General features: G+C 53.7%; 1 protein-coding gene and 1 pseudogene across 2 annotated transcripts; both read right to left on the reverse strand.

The window, feature by feature from the left end:
* Positions 1-266: 266 nt before the first annotated feature.
* On the reverse strand, positions 267-7884 carry MCAM (melanoma cell adhesion molecule). Of its 2 annotated transcripts, XM_059183305.1 has the most exons (17): positions 7759-7883; positions 5854-5978; positions 5546-5753; positions 5395-5465; positions 5212-5299; positions 4172-4351; positions 3947-4068; positions 3701-3863; positions 3487-3605; positions 3274-3415; positions 2977-3098; positions 2742-2883; positions 2583-2654; positions 2208-2355; positions 1772-1889; positions 591-1279; positions 267-556 (listed from the first exon to the last, which is right to left on the reverse strand). In XM_059183305.1, exons 1-16 carry the CDS (start codon positions 7823-7825, stop codon positions 1250-1252), a joined length of 1917 nt encoding a protein of 638 aa, XP_059039288.1. In that variant the 5' UTR covers positions 7826-7883; the 3' UTR covers positions 267-556; positions 591-1249. The 2 variants fall into 2 exon arrangements, with proteins under 2 accessions (XP_059039288.1, XP_059039296.1); XM_059183313.1 differs by lacking the exon at positions 1772-1889 and having other exon boundaries at positions 7759-7884.
* Positions 7885-17435: 9551 nt separating this feature from the next.
* Positions 17436-18461, reverse strand: LOC131837065 (methylosome subunit pICln-like; annotated as a pseudogene).
* Between the last annotated feature and the right edge of the window lie 5480 nt (positions 18462-23941).

Raw genomic sequence — 23941 nt, forward strand, 5'->3', positions numbered from 1 at the left:
GGCCAGACCCATCCTCACGGTGAGTCTGCTGCTACCCCAAGGCAGGTCTGCACATGACAGAGTGACAGAGTGAAGGGCCAGCTTGGCCTGGCTGCCGCTGAGAAGGGCTGTAGTCCTCTGGGAGCTCGAGCCGTTTGCTCAGAAGCAGAGGTAACCCCTCGTCCCCACTCCCAGATGCAAAGGGCTTCGTGTTCCTTTTGGTGGGATGCCAGATCCCAGGGCCCCAGGCTGCAGTGGCAACATGATGAATCAAAATCACTGTGAGGTTTCTGGGACAATTAAGCTTTATTTTTCATATATATATATACACACATATATATATAAAAGAAATTTGCAAATTTACAGACAACCTAACAAAACCACATATACATACACTCACACACGCACACATAGACCCATACACACCCCGAAGCTCCAGCCAAGCCCGCCTCTTATCCCTAAGTACCATTCTCCCGTGAGGGCCCTTCTTGCCAGGACGTAATCCCCTTAGCTCAGTTTGTAGAAGTTTGGTGCTAGTGTAATTATAGTCTTAATCCTCCTAAAGGACAGTCTGAACCTCATCTGTCCCCTAACTAAAGGACAGTCTGAACCTCATCTGTCCCCTAACCTTTCAGTCTGACATGACCTGCTGCCTGGGCAGTAGGAGCCAAACTTGGGGGTGCGGGCTGTTGGGCTCAATGGCCTAACTCTGGAGAACTGCCCAGCTTCCTCTCTGCAGGGACGAGATACACCCAGCACCTCTTAGGGAATGACACCATTCCCGGTTTCTGCCCCGAGAAAGGTGGGTCACAGTAGGACCTGAAGCATGCAGGCAGCTGCTTGTCATAAAGGCTGGGGAACTCTAGAACCGGCGTGAGAGGGGCTTGTGCCCCGTGAGTCCTCACTTCGGTGACACAACTGACCAACAAAGCCAGCCTTTGAGGCAGGAACCAGACAAACCGACTGCCTAATCGGGCTGGCAGAAGTCAGGTATGTGTGTCCACAATCCACATACAGAGAGAACGTGGTCTGCGAGACACTCTCCTGCCCCCAGGATGCCGAGGCCCCTCCCTGGGATGAGCATCACCCAACAGAGTGAGCCGGTGGCAGGTTGGTCCCCGACGATGGGCCTGCAGGCCAGCTGGGGCAGGGGGCCTTCTCCACAGCCCGCTGTAGAGGCCTGGGTGGTCATCCTGAGCGCTGGGAGGGAGAGGGTGAGCAGAGGGCACAAACGATCCAGGCGGGAGGGGCGCTCAGTGGGGTGAGTGGGCTAGTGCCTCAGATCGATGTATTTCTCTCCCTAGAAGCGGGTGTAGAGAACAGGTAAGGGGGGAGAACAGGTAAGGGGGGTGTGTGCGGCGGGGACAGGGACAGGAGCCTGAGGTGGGTGAGCGCTGGAGGGACGAGGGACTGAAGCCAAAGCTGATGGACTAGGCGTGGGAGGGAAGCAGCGGGAGGGGGTGGTGGGGCAGGGTGGGAGAGCCTAGGCCCCCGAACCGGACTGGCCACACTGCACCTGGTGACCTGAGCCACGGCACTTCAGGAAAGGTGGTGACAAAGTATTTGCTCTCGGGCCTGGGAGCTACCCCTTCTCCGGGGTCCCTGTGCCACTCGCCTCACCCTACCATCTGGGACTAGTGTTAGGAAGCCAAGAAGGGCCTGCTCCCAGTCTCCAACAGAGGAGGAGGAAGGGGGGAGACTGTTAGTGTTCGGGGACACGAGAGCCATCAGCCCCGGCTGCTCCCGATCCCTGAAGCTGGGTCAGGCGCTGGCCTTGGGCGCTGCCTCCTACCTGGTCTCCGGGCGCCCTCTGGTCACGGCTGCTGCCCTGTAGGAGGCCCATCTCTTCTGGGAGCTTATCTGACTTAACTTCAACTACAAATTCGCTCTTACGAGACGGGGGCAGCGTGCTGGGAGGGAGGGAGGGAGGCAAGAAGTTGGCATCTCGGGCAAGGAAAGGGAGGCTCATTGAGAAAGACTCTGGACTGGGCGATGAGGTGCTCTGGGGCTGGCTCAGGGAAGAGGAACAGGCGATGAATGGAGAGGAAGTGTGGGTGATGGCAGCTGGCCAGTGGGCAGGAAAGCGGGGAGCACTCACACCCAGTGTCCCCCTCCTGCTCTGAAGGGGCGAGGGGGCAGGGGGGCGGGCAGGGAATGTCCCTGCCCAGGCAACAAGCTGGGAAGCGCGCGATTGGGTGGGGGCGCAGGGCGCTGGGTACCCGGCTTACATCTCCTGCTTGCCTGACCGCCCACAGGGCAGCTTGCCCTTCTTGTAGAAGAAATAGAGGACAGCACCCAGCACAGCCAGGACCAGGACGCACACGGTCACGGCCACGATGGCCACGCCCTTGCTTTCAGGCTCCGGCAGCTTCTTCTCTGTCCCACAAAGATGCTCCGGGTCACTCCCAGCCCCAGGCAGCCCTGACGCCACCATGCCCCACCCCACCCCACCCCACCCAACCCCTCCACCCCACCTGGCCACAGCCCAGGACTGATGGAAGATGGGCCCCTGCTCACCTTTCTGAACAGGGTTCCCGGGGGAAGGGTCAGGGCAGGAGGCGACTGCCCGGCCATCACCCTACTCTTGCGCCAGGACTGCTTACCTGTGGAGGTGCCGTTGGCTCGGACAGAGGGGCTGACAGTGGACGTGCTGAGGCCAGTGCTTCTGCTGGAGTCTGGTGAGTGGTGAAAGGGATTGGGGGGGGTTAGGAAAAGCACACGCTCGTGCCCATGCCTGCCATGCCGCAGGACGAGGCCCTTACCCAGCTCCAGGAAAATGGTGGTGGTGTTTCTGCCCAGGGAGTTGGAGGCCACACACTCAGCACCTGTCCTCAACAGCTCTGGGGTCACAAGGACACTCAGGATGCTCAGGACGCTCTGTGGCTCTTGGTCTTGTTCCTGTGCCTACAGGATGGGGACGCCGCTCAGGGAGGGGGGCGCGGGGAGGGTGCCCGTGTCCCGCAGCAGAGCCTCAGCAGGGGCGGTGGGCCTGCTCACCATGCCCTCGACGCTCCAGGAGATGGTGGGCCGGGGATGTCCCGAGGCTTCGCAAGACAGATTCAACACTGCATTCTCCTGCACCCACATCCTCCTCTCCTTCTGTGTCATCCATGGGGACCCTTAGGAAGAGAGCGCTACGGGTGTGGCAGCAAACTCTGCCAGCCTGCCTCCCCGTCCCCACCGGAGCACGCCAGGGCAGCAGGAAGAGGGTTTCCATCCTCCAAGGAGCTTGAAACCACCCAGTCCTAGGGAGCTCCACGGGGTGGCCTGATCTCTGCCCCGAGGGCTTCTCACCAAAAATGGCCACGTGGACCAGCTGCGTGCGGTTCAGGCCGGGGACGCTGGGCACGGATGCCATGCAGCGGTAGCCTCCCCCTGCCTCACGTTTCAGGTTGTGTAACTGGAGCAGAGGCCCCTCCGTCAGCACCTGGCCTGTCTGGGGGCACAGATGGGTCAGGGCCTTGCTCCCAGCCCCATGCAGCCCGTAGCCCCAGATCCTCTGGGTACCTTTTCTCTCAGCCACTGGAACTGCACGGCTTGGTTGCTCTCCGCCTCACAGCTGAGGACGAGGCTGCCGCCCTCCTGGCTCTCCGGGGCTGCAGGGCTCACCCGCACAGCAGACACATCTGGGGACAGAGCAATGCTCTCAGCCTGGGTGGGGTGGGCCGAATTCCCTCTTGCCCCCGCCCGGTCCCCCCATCCCGGGCCCCTGGCCCCTCACAGTTCACCAGCAGCTCCTGTTGGTCGCTCAGCAGTGATGCCATGGTTTCCAAGTCCAGGCCCTGACACTGATAGAGGCCACTGTGCTCCTTCTGGGCAGACTCCAAGACCAGGACCCCGTTGTCTTCGGGCGTCATCTCCTCCACCTCCTTGGTGCTAAGGTTCTGGGGAAGAGGAGAGAGGTGAGCCAAGTGCACCTCCAGCCACTCCCGCGGCCCCCACGACCCTAGCAAAGCGCCCTCCGCACCTGCTTGCTGATGGTGAAGTGGGGCGGGGGGTTGCCGTCCGCCAGACACCTGATTTCCACGCGGTCCCCTTCCTTCAGCGCTCCCACGGGCTCCACCTCCAGCCACACCTTCTCCGCCGGGTCTGAGAAGCACAGGGGGTGGCCCTCAGCCCCAGAGCCGTCCCCACACTGGGGAGCTGGCTGGGGCTGCCACCAGCCTCGGCCCAGGGCCGCGCTGGGACTCACAGAAAACCTGAACGCTGACTTCCCGAGACTCCTTCATGTGGTTGCCGCTGGGCAGCCGGTAGCTGAGCTCACAGTAAAACAGGGCGTCCTTGTCTGCTGTCACCAGCTGCGCCTTCAGAACGCTCACCAAGGTGTACAGACCACTCGACTCCACGATCTGGGACGACTGAATATAAACCCCTGGCGGGACAGAGAAGGGGGAGAAGAGCTCAGCCTCCGCCTTGCCTCCGGCCCAGGGTCCCCTGGGGTTCTCTGAGGGGGCACCTGGAGAGGGACCCCTGCCCACCCCGCGACCCTTCAGCTCAGTGGTTCTGTGTATCTCGGCATCTAGCTATGCCCCCGACACCCGCACACACACAGGGAGGGGGTGCCAAACTCCAGATGTCCACCAGCCGGGGACTCCCCTCCACCATCCCCATGGTAGGCGATCCTGGACCGGGGGCAGAGAACCATCAGCCACACAGGCTGTGCTGGAAAGACTTCCAGGACTGACGGTCCAAAGAAAAATTACCGTGTGGTGACATAATGCCACACTGAGCCACTGAGGTCAGGGCCGCTCAACCTCAGTGCAACCTTAGGTGGGGGTCGGGGGCTGTCCCGAGTACTCTGGGGTGTTTAGCAGCAGCTCCCCTCTGCATCCGCCCACTAGGTGCCTGTAGCCCCTCTCCATTCACGACAACCAAAAATATCCCCAGACGTGGCTGAGCATCCCCAAGGGGGAGCAGCTATGTCCCTGGTCGAGAACCACTGCTTCAGCTGATAAAACAATAAAGCCTTCGTGTGCCCAAGATATATTTCTGTGTATGAGTAAGTACCCCGAAACTGACTGGAAAGAACAAACACTGACAGCAGAGATGACTTCTGGGAGGGGACCGGGGGCAGGAAGGCAATTTTCCTTGCAGATCTAATGTGCAGTTTAAAATCTCATGAAAAGATTTTCAGACATCACTTGTAAATTGAAGCAAACAAAGCCCAAGGACGGGGGCGGGCCCTGTGTGGTGCCATCAGCATGGCTTCCGAGGGCTCAGAGGGCGACTCACGGTCCTTCTCCTCCTTCAGGGAGTGGCCATTCTTATACCAGATGACTTGAGGAAGGGGGTACCCATTTTTCCCCACACAGGTGGCCACCTGAGGAGGACAGGGTATGAGTCTCCCTGCGGCGAAGCCCCCCTCCCCCAAAACCCCCGCCCCCAGGCTCCTGCTTCCCACCTGGCCAATCTCACCTCCTCAGGCTCCTTACTGCTCACCGAGATGCCCAAGGGATTCACCTGGATAGTCGGCTCCTCCGGGGCTTCTACAAGAGAAGGAAATGAGGGGCCGGAACCTCCATCGCGGGCCACCCTCACGCCCCACGAAGCCCGGCGAGGCACTCACTGTAGACCCGGAGTTGGATGCGGTGCTCCTGGGACTGAGGGCGCTTGACCTGGCACAGGAAGATACGCTCATCTTGGGGGGTGACATGGCTCAGGACCAGCGCGGTCCCTCTGTCCTGCAGGCTGAGCCGCTGCTGGTACTCGCCAGGTTCACTCTGGCCCTGGCCCTTGCGCACGCGGAAGATGAGCGTCGGCTTCTCCTTGTGCACCTGAGGGCCGGTGTGCGAGGGGACGTGAGGGTCCCATGCAGGAGGGGTACGGCCTCCCGCCACCCCAACAGCTCTCCAGGGCCCAAAGCCCTGCACTCACAGAAAACCAGTCCACGTGGCTGAAGTTGCTCTGGGAATGGGAGGGGCCGCACGTCAGAAGTGCCGTGCCGCCCACTTCCGCCTCCACCTGCTCGGGGACAGGGGGCTCCGCCTCTCCCGGCACACCTGGGGGTAGAGGAGGGGCCATCCCAGCCCTGGGTCAACTCCAGCTGCTCTCCATGGCCTCCCCTCACACCCTCTGCTTTGCAGCTGTTCCCCCTGCCGCTTGGAAGGGTCCGGAGGGGGCTCTGGCTTCCTAACCTTCAATCCCTCTCTCTACCTGCTGCCCCAAGCAGCCCGTTCCGGGGAGCTGAAGGTCACTGCCTCTGGTCATTGCAGCTGAAACCCTGAGCACCAAGCATCTTCCAGATGAGGCTGACAGAGGGGCAACCCAGGCTCTGGGCCAAGAGGAAGGCCCCTTTCCTTCCAGGCCCCCACCTCTTCCAGTGAGCTCAGAGTATGGGAATGCAAGGCATGTGCCAGCCTGCGCCACACAGGCCCCTTTGTGTCCCCATGCCGAGGGGAAGACATCGCCACTCTGCCCCCCAAAGAGCCCTCCCCAAATTTCCTGCAAGACCCAGTGGGCCAACCCTGGCCAGAAGCTCCCATCACATTCTCCCTAAGCAGTACCTCTATGAACATCCCACAAACTCAGAGGACCCCATCCTGGGAGTATTGTGAGCATGGAGGGGTCAGAATCTCCCCCAGGGGTCAGGCCAAGGGCCAGGCAATGGGCAAGAGTGACGTCAGTGGTGCCGCGTGCTGCCTGCCCTGTGAGGAGATGATGTCACTCACTACCATCTGGCCGGCCTCTGGGGTGCCCTAGCTGTTGCCCTGGACTGGCTCGGGCACAGGGAGGGCAGATGGAGTGGTCTGCAACCAGGAGCAGAGGCCTCGGATCCCTGACTCCGTTTCCCCAGAGCTAAAGGAGCAGGGCGGGGTGGGGCTAGATCTGCTGCTGCGGGGGAGCCCAGTTTAGCCCTTTCCCCAGAAACACAGCTTGGAGCCAGCAGCCGGGGGAGGAGGGACCCCAGGGACACTGTAGGCACTGGGCATGAGGCCAGGGAGCTGGGTACTGCCTAGCCCTCCCCTTCCCCAGCCGGACAGCGGCTGGGACCAGGGAAAAGAAGCCAAGAGAAACGCGCGACACCGCCGCAGGCCATACAAGGGCAGTGTGCACCCGGGAGCGCAGGGCTCCCAGGCAGTTCCAGAAAGAAACTCCGAGGTGCAGGGGCGCTCTTCCCACCTGAATGTGCTCCCATTCCCGGAGACGTAACGGATCTGGGGCACTTCCACTCAGGGCACCATCAATCCCTCGTTTCTGGCTCCTTTGATCCGTCACCCGGGTAGGCACGAGGCGACCCACGCCGTCCCCCAGCTCCTGCCAACGCCCTGCTCCGGTGGGAGCCGCTGTCCCTCCCCTCCCTCGCTCACCTCCAACCTGGCTCCAAGCCCAGGCGGGAGAGGAGGCGTCCGCGCACCCCCTCCCGCTAAGCAAGCTGCCTTTTTACAGCAACAGGCGGGCGCAGAATTCGGGATTTGGAGATGCACTCCAGCTGCGCCGCCGCGGCCGCTTCAGCCGCGCGGCCCCCAGAGCCGGCACCTGAGGCAGAGGTCTCCCCAGCCCACCGAGAGGCTCGGCCCCACCCCTTCCCGCTCCGGGCGGCAGCCTCCTCCCCGCCTTCCCGGTCGTCCTCCCGGGATACTCCAGAATCCAGGCTGCGAACTGGCTGCAAAGAAGAGTTGCACGCGCGCAAGGCACCCGGGCGCCGGCGAGAAGCGCGCGCCGGAGCGCAGAGCCCCGCACCGCGCTGCCAGCTCCGCCGCCCGGCACGCCCCGCCGAAGACCCCCCACTGCCTGGCCCGGGCCGTTCGGGGCGCGGGCCCCACCTCCGAAGCCACTCACCCGCGGCGCGGCGACTGCAGCAGCAGGCAGCGAGCAGAAGGGCGCAGACCAGCCCGGACGGTCCCATGCTTCCCGGCCAGAGGGCGAGCGCCTACTGAGCGAGCCGCCGGCGGCCGGGGGCTGACGTCAGGGGGGCGGGGGAGGGGGCCCGGCCCGCCCCGCCCCGCGCAGCCCCCCGCCCCCGCCGCCGCTCCGTGGGGGCGGGCCCGGAGCTGCGCCCGGCCGCTCGGCCCCTGCTAGGCCGGGCCGGCTGCCCAGCTCCCGCGCCCCCCCCCTCCCGCCCACCCCGGGCTTGGGTCGGCAGAGGGGGCAGTGACAGGTGTCTCGAGGCCGGGCCGGCTGGCCGAGGCGGCGGCGAGGAGAGGCTGGCTAGGATGCCCAGAGTCACGCCAGGTCAGAACCAGCGGTGCTCACCCCCGCGCATTCCCTGGCAGCCTGTGTGGCCCTAGCGGGCCGCGGGGCGGAGAAGCAGCAGACCGGGTCCTCCTCTTCCCGCCGCCGCCCCGCCGGACCCCTGCCACAGAGAAACTGGACGGCCTCGGTCGCTTCCCAGAACGATTGCACCACTGCGGCTGCCGCCGGCCTGGCACTGTCCCCAAGCCTCGCACACCCCCAGCCTCGCAGTGCCGGCAGCTTTGAGGGAAGAACCCCGGGGCCGGTGCCACAGACCCAGAGGTACCTGTCGTGGGGAGTGCAGGTGGTGCCTTACGGGCTGCTCCCGCAAACCCCAGCTCCAAGTCCCAAGTAGCTGGAGAGTGAAGGGGTTGAATTCACAGGCCCAGGGTTTTCACACTTTTCCACGTCCAGACCTTGGAAATCCTGTTTTTGCCCTCTTCACTCCATGATCCTAGGGGGACTCAGTCTCCCCTCACCTGAATGAAGAAAAGAGGAGGAAGGAAGGGTAAACGGGTGTGAGGTCTCTGGCTTGGCCCCTGAAAACCTGTTGCTGTCCAGATGGTTGAGAGGACTCCCTGCAGCAGGGCTCCCTGCACACCCCGTGTCCCCCCCCCCCCATGGGTGATGGTGGCTCAGCAGCTGGGGGTGGAAGCAGGGAGGGGGGATTGGAGCTGGTTGCAGGCACCGCTCTGCACAGCAAGCTCCCCCTCTTCCCAAACCTGGGTCTTCTGGCCTCTTGAACTAAGGCCCTGGGGAGTGGGATGGCCTCTTGCCTTTCAGAGACCCCAGCATCACATCTGCTGCGGCTCCTTCAGCAGGAGGGTCAAATAGAGGTCTGGATTTGGGGTGGAGGCCTGCAGCCTGGCAGGGCAGCCTTTCTGCGGGGTGGGGGAGGAGCAGCGTGAGGCAGCAAACGCCGGAGACGGGCAGGTGACTTGAGAGAAGGCTCAGGCTGGTATTTTGATGACGCAGAGATGACTGGCAAACCACATCAGCCTCGATTTTTCTGAACCTTGCTGACCCCTCCTCTCTCTCCGTCCGTCTCCAGCCAGAGGTAATGCCAAGCCAGCCAGGGCAGGGACCTGGAGCCCGGAGCCTGTGGGGAGAGGACCATGGCTCCCCAGTCCCCAGAGTGAACGTATGGACTGGCCCAGGGCCCAGAGTGGAATGGAGGAGTTTGTTTGTCTACAGGGGCAGGAGTGGAAATGGCTGAAGGATGCTGTTTGCCCTGGCCAGCCAGAGCTGGGCATGGAGCTCTGCTTCCCTGCCCCCACTCCCTTCCCTTCACTTAACACCATTAACTAATCATTCTCCTCTCCGCCTGGAAACAAAGCCAGCGAGCCACCAAGGACAGACAGTCAGTTCAGAATTCTGTCTTCAGCCAGGTGGGGGCGGAGGAGCTGTCTCTGCGGGGAAAGGGAAATGAGGTTAGAGCCCGGGGTGACATCCTCTTCCAGTGTGGCTCCACCAAGCAAGCCCGAGGACTGTCCTTTCAGGAAGCTGGGAGCCTGGGGAGTGGGCAGTGGAGGTCTGGGGACAGGCAGCTTGGGAGGACAGCTTCCTGAGGGGAGCACTTTGGGGGTTCCAAACCAAAGAGAGATCAGGACTTTGGAGAGGATGCAGAGGGGTCTGGAAGAAGGAGGAAAGGGCAGTGGAGAAGGACAGGAGAAGGGGTAGAGGGAACAGAGTATCAGCCCACTGGCTCCTTGAAGATAGCAGAAGACAGGGTGGCAGCAGTAACCCAGAAGAGAAAGGCAGCAGAGGAAGAACTTTCAGGAACAGGACTGTGACCCAGCCGAAGGGGGGTGGGTCTGGGGGTAGAGATGGGCCTCCCTGCAGCAGAGACTCTGGCACCTGGGCTGGGTTGGAAGCAGTGTTGCCCGGATGTAGGCCAAGATGGGAAGGAGAGACCCTGGACCAGAGTCCTAATTCTTTGTTTCTCTCCTGAAAGAAGGGGTAGGAAGGCTGCTTTCCTCCGCCCCCGTGGTAGACCCATTGTACACAGAGATAAGGGGACCCCTGTGTGGCATGTCCTCTGTGTCGCGTCTCTGGCATAGGTCTGATCACAGGCAGAGAAACAGGCTGGGTGGGCTGGTGGCCATGGTTTTGGTCTTCAGGGTGATGGGCTTTCATTTGGGTGTGAGGAAAAGTGGAGGAAGGTACGAGAAAGGCGAGCTGAGCTGGGCGGAGGAAGGAAGCTAATAAAGACGTTGCAGCTGCAGTGAGGAAGGAACAGAGGGTGGAGGGGGGAGGCCCAGCAACCTTGGCAATTAAGGAGGCTGGGGAACCCCCTGGCCTGGCCAGAAAATAGAGACCAGGTTGAGTCTTTGGAGGAGAGCGGAGAGAAGTTTTCCAGAATGGGGGTCTGACTTGGGAGGAGCTGTGGAAAACAGGGTGGGGGGAGGGTGGGGGGCAATTGTTGTCGAGGACATCATCAGGCCAGGAAACCGGATACCGGGGGGCTGGGTTGGAAGATGTGGGAGAAGAGATTGAATGGGGGGAAGCAGCCCCTATCCTGGCCGGACGCTGTCTCACCCATGCCCTTTGCACCTGACCCAGGGCAGGAGGAAGGAGGTGCAGCATGGACTGAGGTGCGCCCCAGAAACACAGGGGAAGAGGAGGGGGACTTGAGGGTGGGGGGTGGGAGGGGCTATTTTTAAACTTGGAAAAACCTTGAGTGAGTTCATCTCCACCCTAAGTACTGGAGGCGGCAAAGGGCCCATTGTACAGGGGTCCAGAGAAGGGGGGCGGGGAGGGGGTGAGTGGCACAATGGCAAGAATTATGTCGGAGTCAGACGGCCAGCCTGGGGCGGGGGAGGGGACTCCTCGTCACAGCTGGCCTACTGAACTCGGGGGTCCAGTGGGGGTGGGGGGGTGGTTCCACTGTCACAAAGCCCCCTGGGGGGAGCTGGGTCTCTGGCATCCGGTGGTCCGGCCTGGGGAGGGGGCTGTGGGTGGGATTCCCACAGTCTGGCTTTCCCAGGGACAGCCGGGCCTGTTCCCAGGCTCCCAGCATTCCAGCGACTCCCCTGGGAGCTAATGGCCTCTCTTCTCAGCCCCTTCTCTGCCCGGGGGTGGGGGGGGAGAGAAGGAGGAAGAGGATGTGGATGCGTAGGGACTCTTCCTGGGCACTAGGGACTCTTAAGCCAGAGGGAGAGGACCACCCTTACATCCTAGTTCCCAACCCTGCTAAGGCCTCAGAATGAGGAAGGACTGTCCTTCTTGTCCCCTCCGACCCCAGGCGCCTCTCCACGTTGGCAGTCCTCCAGCACCCAGACTTCAGCCTAGGGGGGATTCCGCCCGGAGTCCCAGGAGCCCTGATCGCCGGGTCTCGCCCAGCTGGGGACGCGGGGGGCGGGGCATCCGGCGCCGCTCGCACCAACCCAAACATTACCTTAAATGCTCAGGCGTCTGCCGCGGGCCGGGGAGGGGCTCCGCGGGGCCCTGGGGCTCTCCGGAAGCCCGGGATCTGTCTCCAGCCCTTTCCCAGCGCAGCCGGCAGGCAGCCGCGATTCAGTCCACTGGCCCCCCCTTCTGAAAAGCAGGAGGGGGAAGGAAAATGGGGGGGGCTGGTGTTGGGGGAGAGCCGGGACTGCACTGGGAGTCCGTGGGGGCCGCTGCCTGGGCGCAGAGTAGGACCTTCCAGCCAGGATTTCAGCCTGTGGACAGGAGAGGGGGCTTCTGTTAGCCTAATGCACCCCCCGCCCCCCAATCCTGAATCTCAGTTCTCTGGCTTCTGAGGGCCCGGCCACTTCCTCCTCTGACCCTAAATTTGGAGAAGGGAGCACGTTGGTGGGGTGGGGGAGAGGGCACAGGAGCAGGATGCCAGAGCCCACACCACTCCCCCTCGGGGAAGTTCACATCCGCTCCCCAAAATACCACCACCCAGAATGTCCCCAGAGAGCTGTTTAAGTCTGACTTGGAGTTGTCCCTGAGGAAAGGCCAGCTCGTCCACTGCAGAAAGGCCTAAGAGGAACCCAGGCTCACCACCTAGGGGCTCCAGGCTCTCTCCTCCCTGACGGCCACTTCTGCATTTCTGCGTTTTCCTTTCCACACGGAGGACCTGTAGTTGCTATAGCTCACCCTGGAGGCAGGGAGGGAGGAGGAAAGAGAAGGGAGGCAAGCCTGGGGCCTGCTCGGGCCTCCCTGTACCACATCCCTATAGAGGGGGCTTCCGGTGGCAACAATATGGAATTTGGAGTCAGGAAAAAGACCACACTGGGTAAGACCCTGGCACTTTCCCTTCACCTCCCTGGTGCACTCACAGCGCTTGTTGGGCTCTGCTCTCAGACAGTTGACTGCAACCCCGACTGCAACCCCGACTGCAACACCCCCCCACACCCCCCCAACTCCGTGACAGCGCTGGCTTCCAGACAGCCTGGCCACTTCACTAGCTAATCTTGGGCAAGTGACTGAACCAAGGACTGTTCAGAGGGGACAGATCTGCCATCGGTACAGGCCTTTACAATTTAGACTTTTCACATCCGGATCCTTTTCATCACCAATATTTATCTGGATCTTTGCCCCCCAAATGAAGAAACTGAAGAACAAAGAGTGATATGGTCGGGGCGCCTGGGTGACTCAGTGGGTTAAAGCCTCTGCCTTCAGCTCAGGTCATGATCTTAGGGTCCTGGGATTGAGCCTGCTTCCTCCTCTCTCTCTGCCTGCCTCTCTGCCTACTTGTAATCTCTGTCTGACACATAAATAAATAAAATATTTTAAAAATAAAATTAAAAAAAAAAGAGTGACGTGGTCTAAAGTCATACAGCCTGTGAGGGATGAAACTCCATATTTCCCCCTTTAAAAAAAAATTGACTTATTATTTATTGTTGGGGGGGGAGAGTGGGGGAAGGGGCAGAGGGAGAGGGAGCGAGAGAATCCCAAGTGGACTGCGCTGACGTCACACAGTCTCACAGCCCTGACGTCACAACCTGAGCCAAAATCAGAAGTTCGTTGCCCAACAGAAGCACGCAGGTGCCCCCCATAAATATTTGCTGTGGTAAAATACACCATAAAATGAACTCTCTTGACCATTTTAAGTGGCGACTCAGTGGCATTAAGTCCATTCACAGTGTGCAACCATCATGACTGCCCAGTTCCAGAACTTTCTGATCACCTCGAGGAACTGAACTTTGAAGTAAGATAGCTCTAAGTCTGAAACCCAGTGCATGTACCTGTAACAATTCACAGCTAAGCCAAGTAAACATATAACGGAAATGAAAGTAGGGGATAGACGAGCACTGAATCACGTCTTATAAACAGGAAACGCAAGAGGGAGCATCCACAGGGACCTCTGCCTGCACTAGCTAGGAAAGTCTTTCTGCAAGTGGGGAGGCTTTTGTGAAAAGGCGGGTTTCGAGAGGGAGCAGTGAGGATCCATCATTCCAGGCAGGGCAAGCAGCAGGAGCAAAGAGAGAGGGATGAAGCTGAAGAAAGAGGCATTTACAACGTCAATGGCAGGATTTCTGTATAAAGGGTTTTCGAGGAGCCATCTGGCTGGAGGGTAGGCTAGGCAACGTGGCTTGCGAGCACACTGGCACGGCAAGCCCCCTGCTTTCGCTTCCACTGTGTGTTTGTTTGGAGTGCCTTGAGGACAGCTCTAGCCACAAGTCCACCTGTGGCACCAGCCTTATGCAAACAGAGAGGGATGAAGCTGAAGAAAGAGGCACTCAATAGAGAGTGTTATGTGGCTAACTAGAAATTCAGCAGGGTAGAGGGTGCGTGCATGTGACAGCCTGGGCGGATGAGCTGGAGTTAGGTCATAGGGGAGGAACTGGCTCTTAAGACAGGCAGTAGGGAGCCACTGAAGGTTCTTGAGCAATGGCAGATGATGTGATGCCATTGGAACCCAGGATTAGACCGTTTCTCTATTTCTTCTTTGCCTGACAGTGCCCCCTGGTGGCCCTAGTTTGAATTGCTCCCTCATTTTATGAGTGGGTGGGAGGATGGGGGACTGAGAAGCAGGACTGTTGAGTTGGAGAAGCCAGACTCTTGGGCCACATTCCAATTCATCCTGAGTGATAACAGTAGTGGAAAGAAATAGAGACGACATGTGGACAGAGAGGGTGTGATGTGAAGGACAAGGGCATGGTGGTGGTTCCCTCTTCTGTCTCATCGTTCTGAGCTTGGATGTTGGGTAGCAGGTACTAAGGTGGAGCTGGAAGCAGGATGGTAACTGAGACAAGGTCAGTGTTCTTGCGGAACTTGGAGTGAGAAAACAATTAGAATACAAGTGTCAAATACGAGGGTGCAAATATGCACATATACCAGTTACTGAACCCAGCTTGACGTGGTCCCAGACAGCTGCCTGGAAGAGTGGAAACCTAGCTTTGTTTTCTTTTCTTTCTTTCCTTCTTTCTTTTTTTTTTTTTTTTTAAGATTTTATTTATTTATTTGACAGAGAAAGACACAGCCAGAGAGGGAACACAAGCAGAGAGAGAGGGAGAAGCAGGCTCCCTGCTGAGCAGAGAGCCTGATGTGGGGCTTGATCCCAGAACCCTGGGATCATGACCTGAGCCAGACGCTTAATGCTTAACGAGAGAGCCACCCAGGCACCCCCTCCCAGCTTCATTTTCATGATAATAATAGGTAACTGTGGGGGCACCTGGGTTACTCAGTCGGTTAAGCTCTCTGATAATAGAGTGATGGCCAGAACATCATTTTATTTTATTTTATTTATTTATTTTTAAAGATTTTATTTATTTATTTATTTGACAGAGAGAGATCACAGGTAGGCAGAGAGACAGGCAGAGAGAGAGAGAGGAGGAAGCAGGCTCCCTGCTGAGCAGAGAGCCCCATGCGGGACCCGATCCCAGGACCCTGAGACCATGACCCAAGCCGAAGGCAGCGGCTTAACCCACTGAGCCACCCAGGCGCCCCTCTTACTTTCAAATAGAAACATTAAAAGGACCAAAACCAGTAAAAATAGTTACCTATACAGAGAGGTGGAAGAAGGGTCCTAACCCCAGTATTTGTGGGGCCAGGTCAGAGCACAAGTGAGGGCTCATGTATTCTATATTGAAATATGTGAGTTATTTGAAAGCTGACAGTTAAATATGCTTTAACCCCTTACCTTGACAAATACACTTTGTAACAACACCATAAAAAAAAAAAAAAAATAGGGGCACCTGGGTGGCTCAGTGTCTTAAGCCTCTGCCTTCAGCTCAGGTCATGATCTCTGCATCGGGCTCTCTGCTCGAGGGGGAGCCTGCCTCTCCCTCTCTCTCTGCCTGCCTTTCTGCCTACTTGTGTTCCCTCTCTCTGTGTGTTGAATAAATAAAATCTTAAAAAAATATATGTAAGGCGATGGTTTTTGTATGACTTTAAGTCAACAAAATGCCCAAGGAAAATTAACTTAATTTTGAAAGATTTTATGTTTAAGTAATCTCTACACCCAATGCCGAGCTCGAACTTACAACCCCGAGATCAAGAGTCACATACTCCACCGACTGAGCCAGCCAGGCGTCCCATAAATTAACTTAATTATTATTGCACATGCCTGGGTATTCTCATGATGGGCCAACAATGTTTGGATAGAATAATACAGTCATATACAACTCATAAATTATTATGTGTTTGATTACATTAAATTAATATTTCTTGCCTTAATTTTGGCAAAATCCCTAATTGTGTTGTTATGATAAAAGTTTTTCTCACTGTGCATATGTTGCTAGTTATGCTAAATTAATCAACCTTTCTAGAAGTATTCTCGTTCTTAGATATTTAAAAATTTCATTCCAATTTAGAGAAACTTTGCTCCTAACTGAAATTATTCCTAATGTTTTTAAACCAGTGTTTTGAGGGGGTTCTGGGTGGCTCAGTCGGTTAAGCATGTGACTCTCGGTTTTGGCTCAGGTTATGATCTCAGGGTCCTTAGATTGAGCCCCACATGGAGCTGTGTGCGCAGTGGGGAATCTGCTTCTCTCTCTGTCTGTCTCTCTCTCTCTCTGCCCCTTCCCCCACTTGTGTGTGTGGGTGCACTCTTTCTCAAATAAAAAAATCTTTAAAAAATAATGTGCTTTGGGGCGTCTGGATGGCTCAGTGGGTTAAAGCCTCTACCATTGGCTCAGGTCATGATCCCAGGGTCCTGGAATCGAGCCCTGCATCAGGCTCTCTGCTCAGCAGGGAGCCTGCTTCCCCCTGTCTCTCTGCCTGCCTCTCTGCCTACCTGTGATCTCTGTCTGTCAATAAATAAATAAAATCTTTAAAAAAATGTGCTTTGATTCAGAACTGGAACATAAACTTTTATCATGTTCGGACATTATATAGACATTACATATGATAAATATTTTATCCCAGAAAATGTTTAAAGTATTTTTTCATCATACTAATCTTTATCATTTATATTGCAATTTTCACCATCTCTTAAAGCAATATCCAGGTCCACTTGGTGTTTCTTGTTTTACTCTTTTAATGTTTAAAAAAAATTTTCCCTCAGAAATATATATATATTTTTTAAAGAGTTTATTTATTTATTTATTTATTTGAGGGAGAGTGAGAGTGAGAAAGCACAAGCAGGGGTAGGGGCAGAGGGAGAAGCAGGCTCCTCCCTGAGCAGGGAGCCTGATGAGGGCCTCTAATTCCAGAACCCTGTCATAACCTGAGCCAAAGGTAGATGCTTAACCAACTGAGCCAGTCAGGTGCCTCAGAATTTTATTTTAAAAATTTTTATTTGATCCTAGCTGATCAAATAACATTGCAAGACAATGTTACATTGTGTACAACATGGTGATTTGGTAACTCTATACATTTTTTTAAAAGATTTTTCTTTATTTATTGGACAGAGATCACAAGTAGGCAGAGAGGCAGGCAGAGGTGGGGTGTGGGGGAGAAGCAGGCCCCCCACTGTGCAGAGAGCCCGATGTGGGGCTCAATCCCAGGACCCCGAGATCATGACCTGAGCTGAAGGCAAAGGTCCAACCCCACTGAGCCACCCAGGCACCTCCATTACTTTTTTTGTTTTTTTTAAAGAAGACCTAGATTTGTTAAACTATTACAAAGATAAAACAATTATCACTGAAATACTTTGAGGACTTCATTGAAATTTCACTTGTTGTTATGGACACTGACCTAAGAGGTTAGAAATTAAAGGATATGTCCTAAGAGGTATTGACTGGTGAAACATGGTGAAAGAAGTAAGAGCTCGTCAGAAACATCTGCGTTAGAGGTATTTCATGTGGCTGGGATGCTTCCCAAGAGACTCCCTGATGATGCCTGAATGAAGTAATCTGGGTCCCAGATTAGTAAAAAAGACCCTTACCCCTGTGAAGAATGAGCAGAGGCAAGGATCTTAAGGGGAAAGGGATCCTTGGGCTCTGAAAGCCTGTATCTTGGGAGCAGCCTTCCTCCTTCCCATCCGGTCTACCTAGGCCTTCAAGCACCTGTGCTTCTCACCACATCCACCTGCCAGGTCATGGAAAGTACAGGGAGTAGAGGGCAGGAACTATGGGGCTGCTCAGAGGGGACCTATACACAGAGAGCTTGGGGTTAGGTGATAAGCTATAAGTACCTTCTTGGTTAAGTTAATTCCCTTTTGTTAATAAAGGTCCTAGTTTCTTCTGCTGGTGGCAGCTTTTTGTGTCAGGACAGTCTACCTCAAGAATCGGTTCAGGTAAATTCTGGAGAAGAAGCGAGACTTTCATCAACACCCACGCCACAGGAGAAGAGGCATCACATTCCTTCCTAGTTATGAGCAGATCCCACGGCTGCATCGAGCATGCCCAGTGATCATCACCTGTACCCGCAACTGTCCAGCAGCTGTTGGGTGTGGTGTCTGCCTCCATCTCATCTTCATACTCTCTTCTTGAACCTTCTGTCTGGACTTCAACCATGTTGTACTGGCTGCTCGCAGACTGAGAAAGCATTCCTTCTAGTCTCTTCCACGTGGCTTGGTCTTCTTAACCCTTCTTCCCAGGTATAAAATGGAGAGATGTCCCCCACCCTTGTTCCTGTGTTCTTCTCCTTCTTTGTCCTCGGGGTCAGGACGTGAAGCCTGGCATTCGCATTGCGGGAGCATTGTCTCCAGTGCTCATTTATCACTAGGCACAAACCTAAGCCCAGCAACAGGGTCAACCTCATCATCGCTGTCTTCTTCAGCAGCAGATTCTTTCAATTCTGGTCCACTTCTGGCATTCACCATGACACACAAATGCTCTTGTGGACAGGCATTTAGGCCCCCAGACCCCGTGCGCCGCTAATGGTGGGATGTCCGGTGAGAATCTTAGCCCAGAGCCGTCTAACCAAGACAGGTGGCTCTCAGCGATACAAAGGGTGCTGCTCAGCCAGGCAGGGGACACTTTGGAGGAAGCTCACTGTAGCAGGGAGTGCGGCGACACGGGCCAATAACTCTATCATGCTATGTTCGCAAGCATAGATACATCTGTCCCCATAGGATGGTATCATAGGACCGCTGACTGTTCCCTGGGTGGTGGTGGTTTTACTTTTGCAAAAAGTCTTCAAGGCTGAGACCTTATAAAGAAAACTCTGGGGGCGCCTGGGTGGCTCAGTGGGTTAAGGCGCTGCCTTCGGCTCAGGTCATGATCTCAGGGTCCTGGATCGAGCCCCGCATCAGGCTCTCTGCTCGGCAGGGGGCCTGCTTCCTCCTCTCTCTCTGCTGCCTCTCTGCCTACTTGTGATCTCTCTCTGTCAAATAAATAAATAAAATATTAAAAAAAAAAAAAGAAAAGAAAACTCTGAAAAGCAGGCTGTTGCTACATTTCTTCAAATCTCTCTTCAGTTGAGATTGTGACTTGATCGTGGCCAGAAGATAGTCTCTGTATAAGACGTTGGTTTGGGGAATATTTGCATGTGCATCTTATTCTTTATGGTCATGCAAACATTTTTATTTCCTTGTTTTAGTTTCCATATGTATACATTTAATTCTATTTTGAAATGATGTCAAACATTGAGAAATTTGCAAATAGCAGAGAATCCTCTTTTTAAAAAAATATATTTTATTTATTTTTTTTGGCAGACAGAGATCACAAGTACGCAGAGAGGCAGGTGGGGGGGGAGGAAGCAGGCTCCCCAAGGAACAGAGAGCCCAGTGAGGGGCTTGATCCCAGGATCCTGGAATCATGATGTGAGCCGAAGGCAGAGGCTTTAACCCACTGAGCCAGCCAGGTACCCCAAATAGCAAAGAATCCTCTTATACCCTTTATTTGTTTTCTTTTATACCCTTTATTTAGTGCCACGTATTATTAATATGTTACCACATTTGTTGCTCTTTTAGTCTCTCTCCAAATTAAAATTCATATTTTTTGTAGTAATCTCTACACCCAACATGGGGCTCTAAGTCACAGCCTGGAGATCAAGGGTTGCGTGCTTTCCTGACTGAGCCAGCCAGCCAGCCACCCCAGAAATTTTATTTGGTATATGTGTGTGTATATATAATTATTTTTCTTATGAATCATGAGAGTAGATTGCATACATCATGCTTCTAGGTCCCTTACTACCTCAGTATTTCCTTTTTTTTTTTTTTAATTGATTTGACAGAGAGAGAGATCACACGTAGGCAAGACAGGCAACCAGAGAGACAGGGGGAAGCAGGCTCTCTGCTGAGCAGAGAGCCTGATGCAGGGCTCCATCCCAGGACCCTGAGATCACGACCTGTGCTAACGGCAGAGGCTTAACCCACTGAGCCACGCAGGCACCCCCTCAGTATTTCCTAAGAAGGCTATTCTCTCTTGCTTTTTTTTTTTTTTTTAAGATTTTATTTATTTATTTGATAGAGACACAGCTAGAAAGGGAACACAAGCAGAGGGAGTGGGAGAGGGAGAAGCAGACTCCCCAGTGAGCAGGGAGCCAGATGTGGGGCTCGATCCCAGGACCCCAGGATCATGACCCGAGCGGAAGGCAGATGCCTAATGACTAAGCCACCCAGGCACCCCTCTCACTCTTTTTTTAAAAGTTCATTATTTATTTATTTATTTGACAGAGATCACAAGTAGGCAGAGAGGCAGGCAGAGAGAGAGGAGGAAGCAGGCTCCCTGCTGAGCAGAGAGCCTGATGTGGTACTCGATCCCAGGACCCTGGGATCATGACCTGAGCCGAAGGCAGAGGCTTTAACCCACTGAGCCACCCAGGTGCCCCAAGTTTATTATTATTATTTTTTTAATAATCTCTACACCCCATCATGGGGGCTCGAACTCATGACCTTGAGATTGAGTCGCACACTTCTCTGACTGAGCCAGCGAGGTGCCCCAAGAAGGCTATTCTTTTACATAACCACGAAACAGTTATCCAATTTAAAAGATTCAAGTCGCTGCAAGACATGTCTACTCTATGATCCATATTCCAGTTTGACAAGAGTCCTAATAATGCCCATTGTAGCCACCATGTCTAGCCCCAGCGTGGGACACCGTCCAGAACTCTCCATTACATTTAGTGCTCAGTTCTCCTTCCATCTGTGATGCTTCCCCAGGCTCGGTCCATCCCATTATTTGGATTTGCCTGATGCGTCCTTGTGCTTCAGTTATGGTGACGCTCCCAGGCCAGAGAACTACACAAGGAAGGCATACGGTAGTCTCCCTCGATGGTTTGGGCCTGAATGGCTTTCAGTTTTCACTATGATAGTTTTGAAATGGTGATTTTCTACCTCCAGCCTCCCTCCCTGCGTAGGGGCCAGCACCGTACCATAAAGAGGAGCTCTCCTTTCTCATTTGCTGGTTTGTCTTACTAGTTTAGACTAACGGATTCCTACTGTATTCCATGGATTTTATGCCTTTACTGTCCTTATTTACTTTGAGGCTGACATTAGCCCAGATTTGGCCACCTTTGAGCAGGCTCTCGTGTTCTTTGACATTCTCTCCTCCATACACCGTAATTTTTGGCACTATTTTCTTTCTGGTACACCTAGTTTACCCTGTACCTTCTACGCCCCAGTCCTGTAATCAACCATTTTCCCATTGTGAAATTCTTTTTAGTGGGGAATGGTAGTTAGAAATGGTAGTTAGAAACCAAAATCTGGGCATCAGATATGCTCCTTGTTACTGGGTATGAACTTTCTCGACTCTTTCAGTGGACAGAGCTGGGGAAAATATGTACATATCATATACATATAATATAGATGACACATATATAAAATATCTATACGTAAAATAATACATATGTAATACATCTAAACTAATATATGTTATATATAATATAATCTAATATTATCTAACATATTATTTTTAAAAAGATTTTATTTATTTATTTGAGAGAGAGAGAGCATGAGAGGGGAGAAGGTCAGAGGGAGAAGCAGACTCCCCATAGAGCTGGGAGCCTGATGTGGGTCTTGATGCTGGGACTCCAGGATCATCACCTGAGCCAAAGGTAGTTGCTTAACCAACTGAGCCACCCAGAAGCCTGTATTATTCTTTTTTTAAGATTATTCATTTACTTGGGAGAGAGAGCATGAGCAGGAGGGGTAGAGGGAGAGGGAGAAGCAGACTCCTCATCGAGCAGGGAGCCTGACTTGGGCCTCATTCCCAGGACCTTGAGATCATGACCCAAACCGAAGACACTTAATCAACTGAGCCACTCAGGCGCCCCTAGATCTAGTCTAATATATATAATGTGTGTGTGTGTGTGTGTTCTAACACACACACAGACACATATATAGTATATACATTGTCAGAAAGCATGAGTTCATGCTGGCAACTTCCAATGCTGACCCAGCTCCAGGGGATTCTACCTTGCCTTCCTGCATTCCATATTTATGTCTCCCTTCTTCTGAAGAACTCTGGCTCCCAGCGATATTTCAGACTTGCTAGACCCATACCACCACAAAACACGAAGCTAATAAAAATGGTTCAAGAAGTCTTTTCTTCCCCCAGCCTGAGAATATAAAGTTAGTTCTTACTTGTCTCCTTTCTGGACGGTTATATTATTCACATGAAATATAGCTGCATTCATTTGTTTCTGTTTGCTTTCAGTTTTGGATATTTTCTCTCATTTTTGCTGATTTAATTTAAATTTAACTTAATTTAGTTATTTCATTTATTTAATTTTTTAAAAAGATTTTATTGGGGCGCCTGGGTGGCTCAGTGGGTTAAAGCCTCTGCCTTTGGCTTAGGTCATGATCCCAGGGTCCTGGGATCGAGCCTCACGTCAGGCTCTCTGCTCCGTGGGGAGCCTGCTTCCTCCTCTCTCTGCCTGCTTCTCTGCCTATTTGTGATCTCTCTCTGTTTGTCAAATAAATAAATAAAATCTTAAAAATATATATTTTATTTATTTATCTGACAGAGAGGGAGAGAAAGCAAAAGTAGGCAGGGTGGCTGGCAGAGGGAGAAGGAGAGGGGGAAGCAGACTCCCAGCTGGGCAGGGAGCCCGATGCAGGGCTCGATCCCAGGACCCCAGGATCCCAGGATCATGACCTGAGCCGAAGACAGACACCCAACCAACTGAGCCACCCAGGCGCCCCTTATTTTATTTAAAAAAATTTTTAAAAAATGTATTTATTTGAAAGAGAGAGAGAGCGAGAGAGCACAAGTAGGGGGAGCAGCAGAGGGAGAGGGAGGAGAAGCAGGTTCCCCTGCGGAGCAAGGAGCCCAGTGTGGGATCCTGGGGCTCTGGAATCATGACCTGAGCAGAAGGCAGACGCTTAACTGACTGAGCCACTCAGTGTCCTCTTTTTTTTTTTTTTTTTTTGTAACAGCTGCATGGTATTCCATTGGATTTACCTACCATAGTTTTGTCAAACAATCTGTTTGGACTTTTGGATGATTCCCAATATTTTGCAATGTTACAGATAATGTTACAATAAATTTTGTTGAAAGTGTCTTAACAGTAAATTCCTGGAAGCGGATTGCTGGGTCAAAGATTAAATGCATACGTAGCTTTTTTTTCTTTTGTTTTGGCTTTTAGCTTTTTTTCTTTTGTTTTGGCTTTTAGTTACCGTAAAAACAACAATTAAAAAAAAAAACCAAAAAAACCAAAAAACCAACAAGCCACATGACATAAAATCTACCATCTTAACTATTGTTAAGTGTATAGTTCAGTAGTGGTAAATATATTCTTTGTGAAATAGGTCCCCAGAACTTTTTTTATCTTAAAAAACTGAGGATTTGGGGCACCTGGGTGGCTCAGTGGGTTAAAGCCTCTGCCTTCGGCTCAGGTCATGATCCCAGGGTCCTGGGATCGAGCCCCGCATCGGGCTCTCTGCTCAGCAGGGAGCCTGCTTCCTCCTCTCTCTCTGCCTGCCTCTCTGCCTACTTGTGATCTCTGTCTGTCAAATAAATAAATAAAATCTTTTTAAAACAAACAAACAAACAAACAAAAAAACTGAGGATTTATATCCATTAAACAAAAACTCCTCCTTTCCCTCTTTCCCTTAGACATCAGCGATCACTATTCTACTTCCTGCTTCTAGAAATCTATATAGGTATAAGTGGGATCACACAGTATTCATCTTTTTGCAACTGGCTTCTTTCACTTGGCCTAACAATCTCACGTTTCAGTCCTGCTGTAGCATGTATCAGAATTTCATTTGTTTCTCTGGTTGAACAAAATTCCATTGGACGTGTAGACCACAATTTGTACATTTATGCATCACTAGACACTTGGCTTGCTTCTACCTCTTGGCTCTTGTGAGTAGTGCTCCTATGAACATGGGTGTGCAAATATCTCTTTGAGACCCTGCTTCCAATTCTTCTGCATATATTCCTAGAAGTGGGGTTGCTGAATTGTATGATGTTTCTATTTTTAATTTGTTGAGGAAAATCCATACTGTTTTCTATAATGTTGCACCACTCCACGGTCCCACCAATAATGCCCAAGGACTCTAACCTCTCCACATCCTTGCCAA

The sequence above is a fragment of the Mustela lutreola genome, chromosome 1 (assembly GCF_030435805.1).
Source record: "Mustela lutreola isolate mMusLut2 chromosome 1, mMusLut2.pri, whole genome shotgun sequence".
NCBI lineage: Eukaryota > Metazoa > Chordata > Mammalia > Carnivora > Mustelidae > Mustela > Mustela lutreola.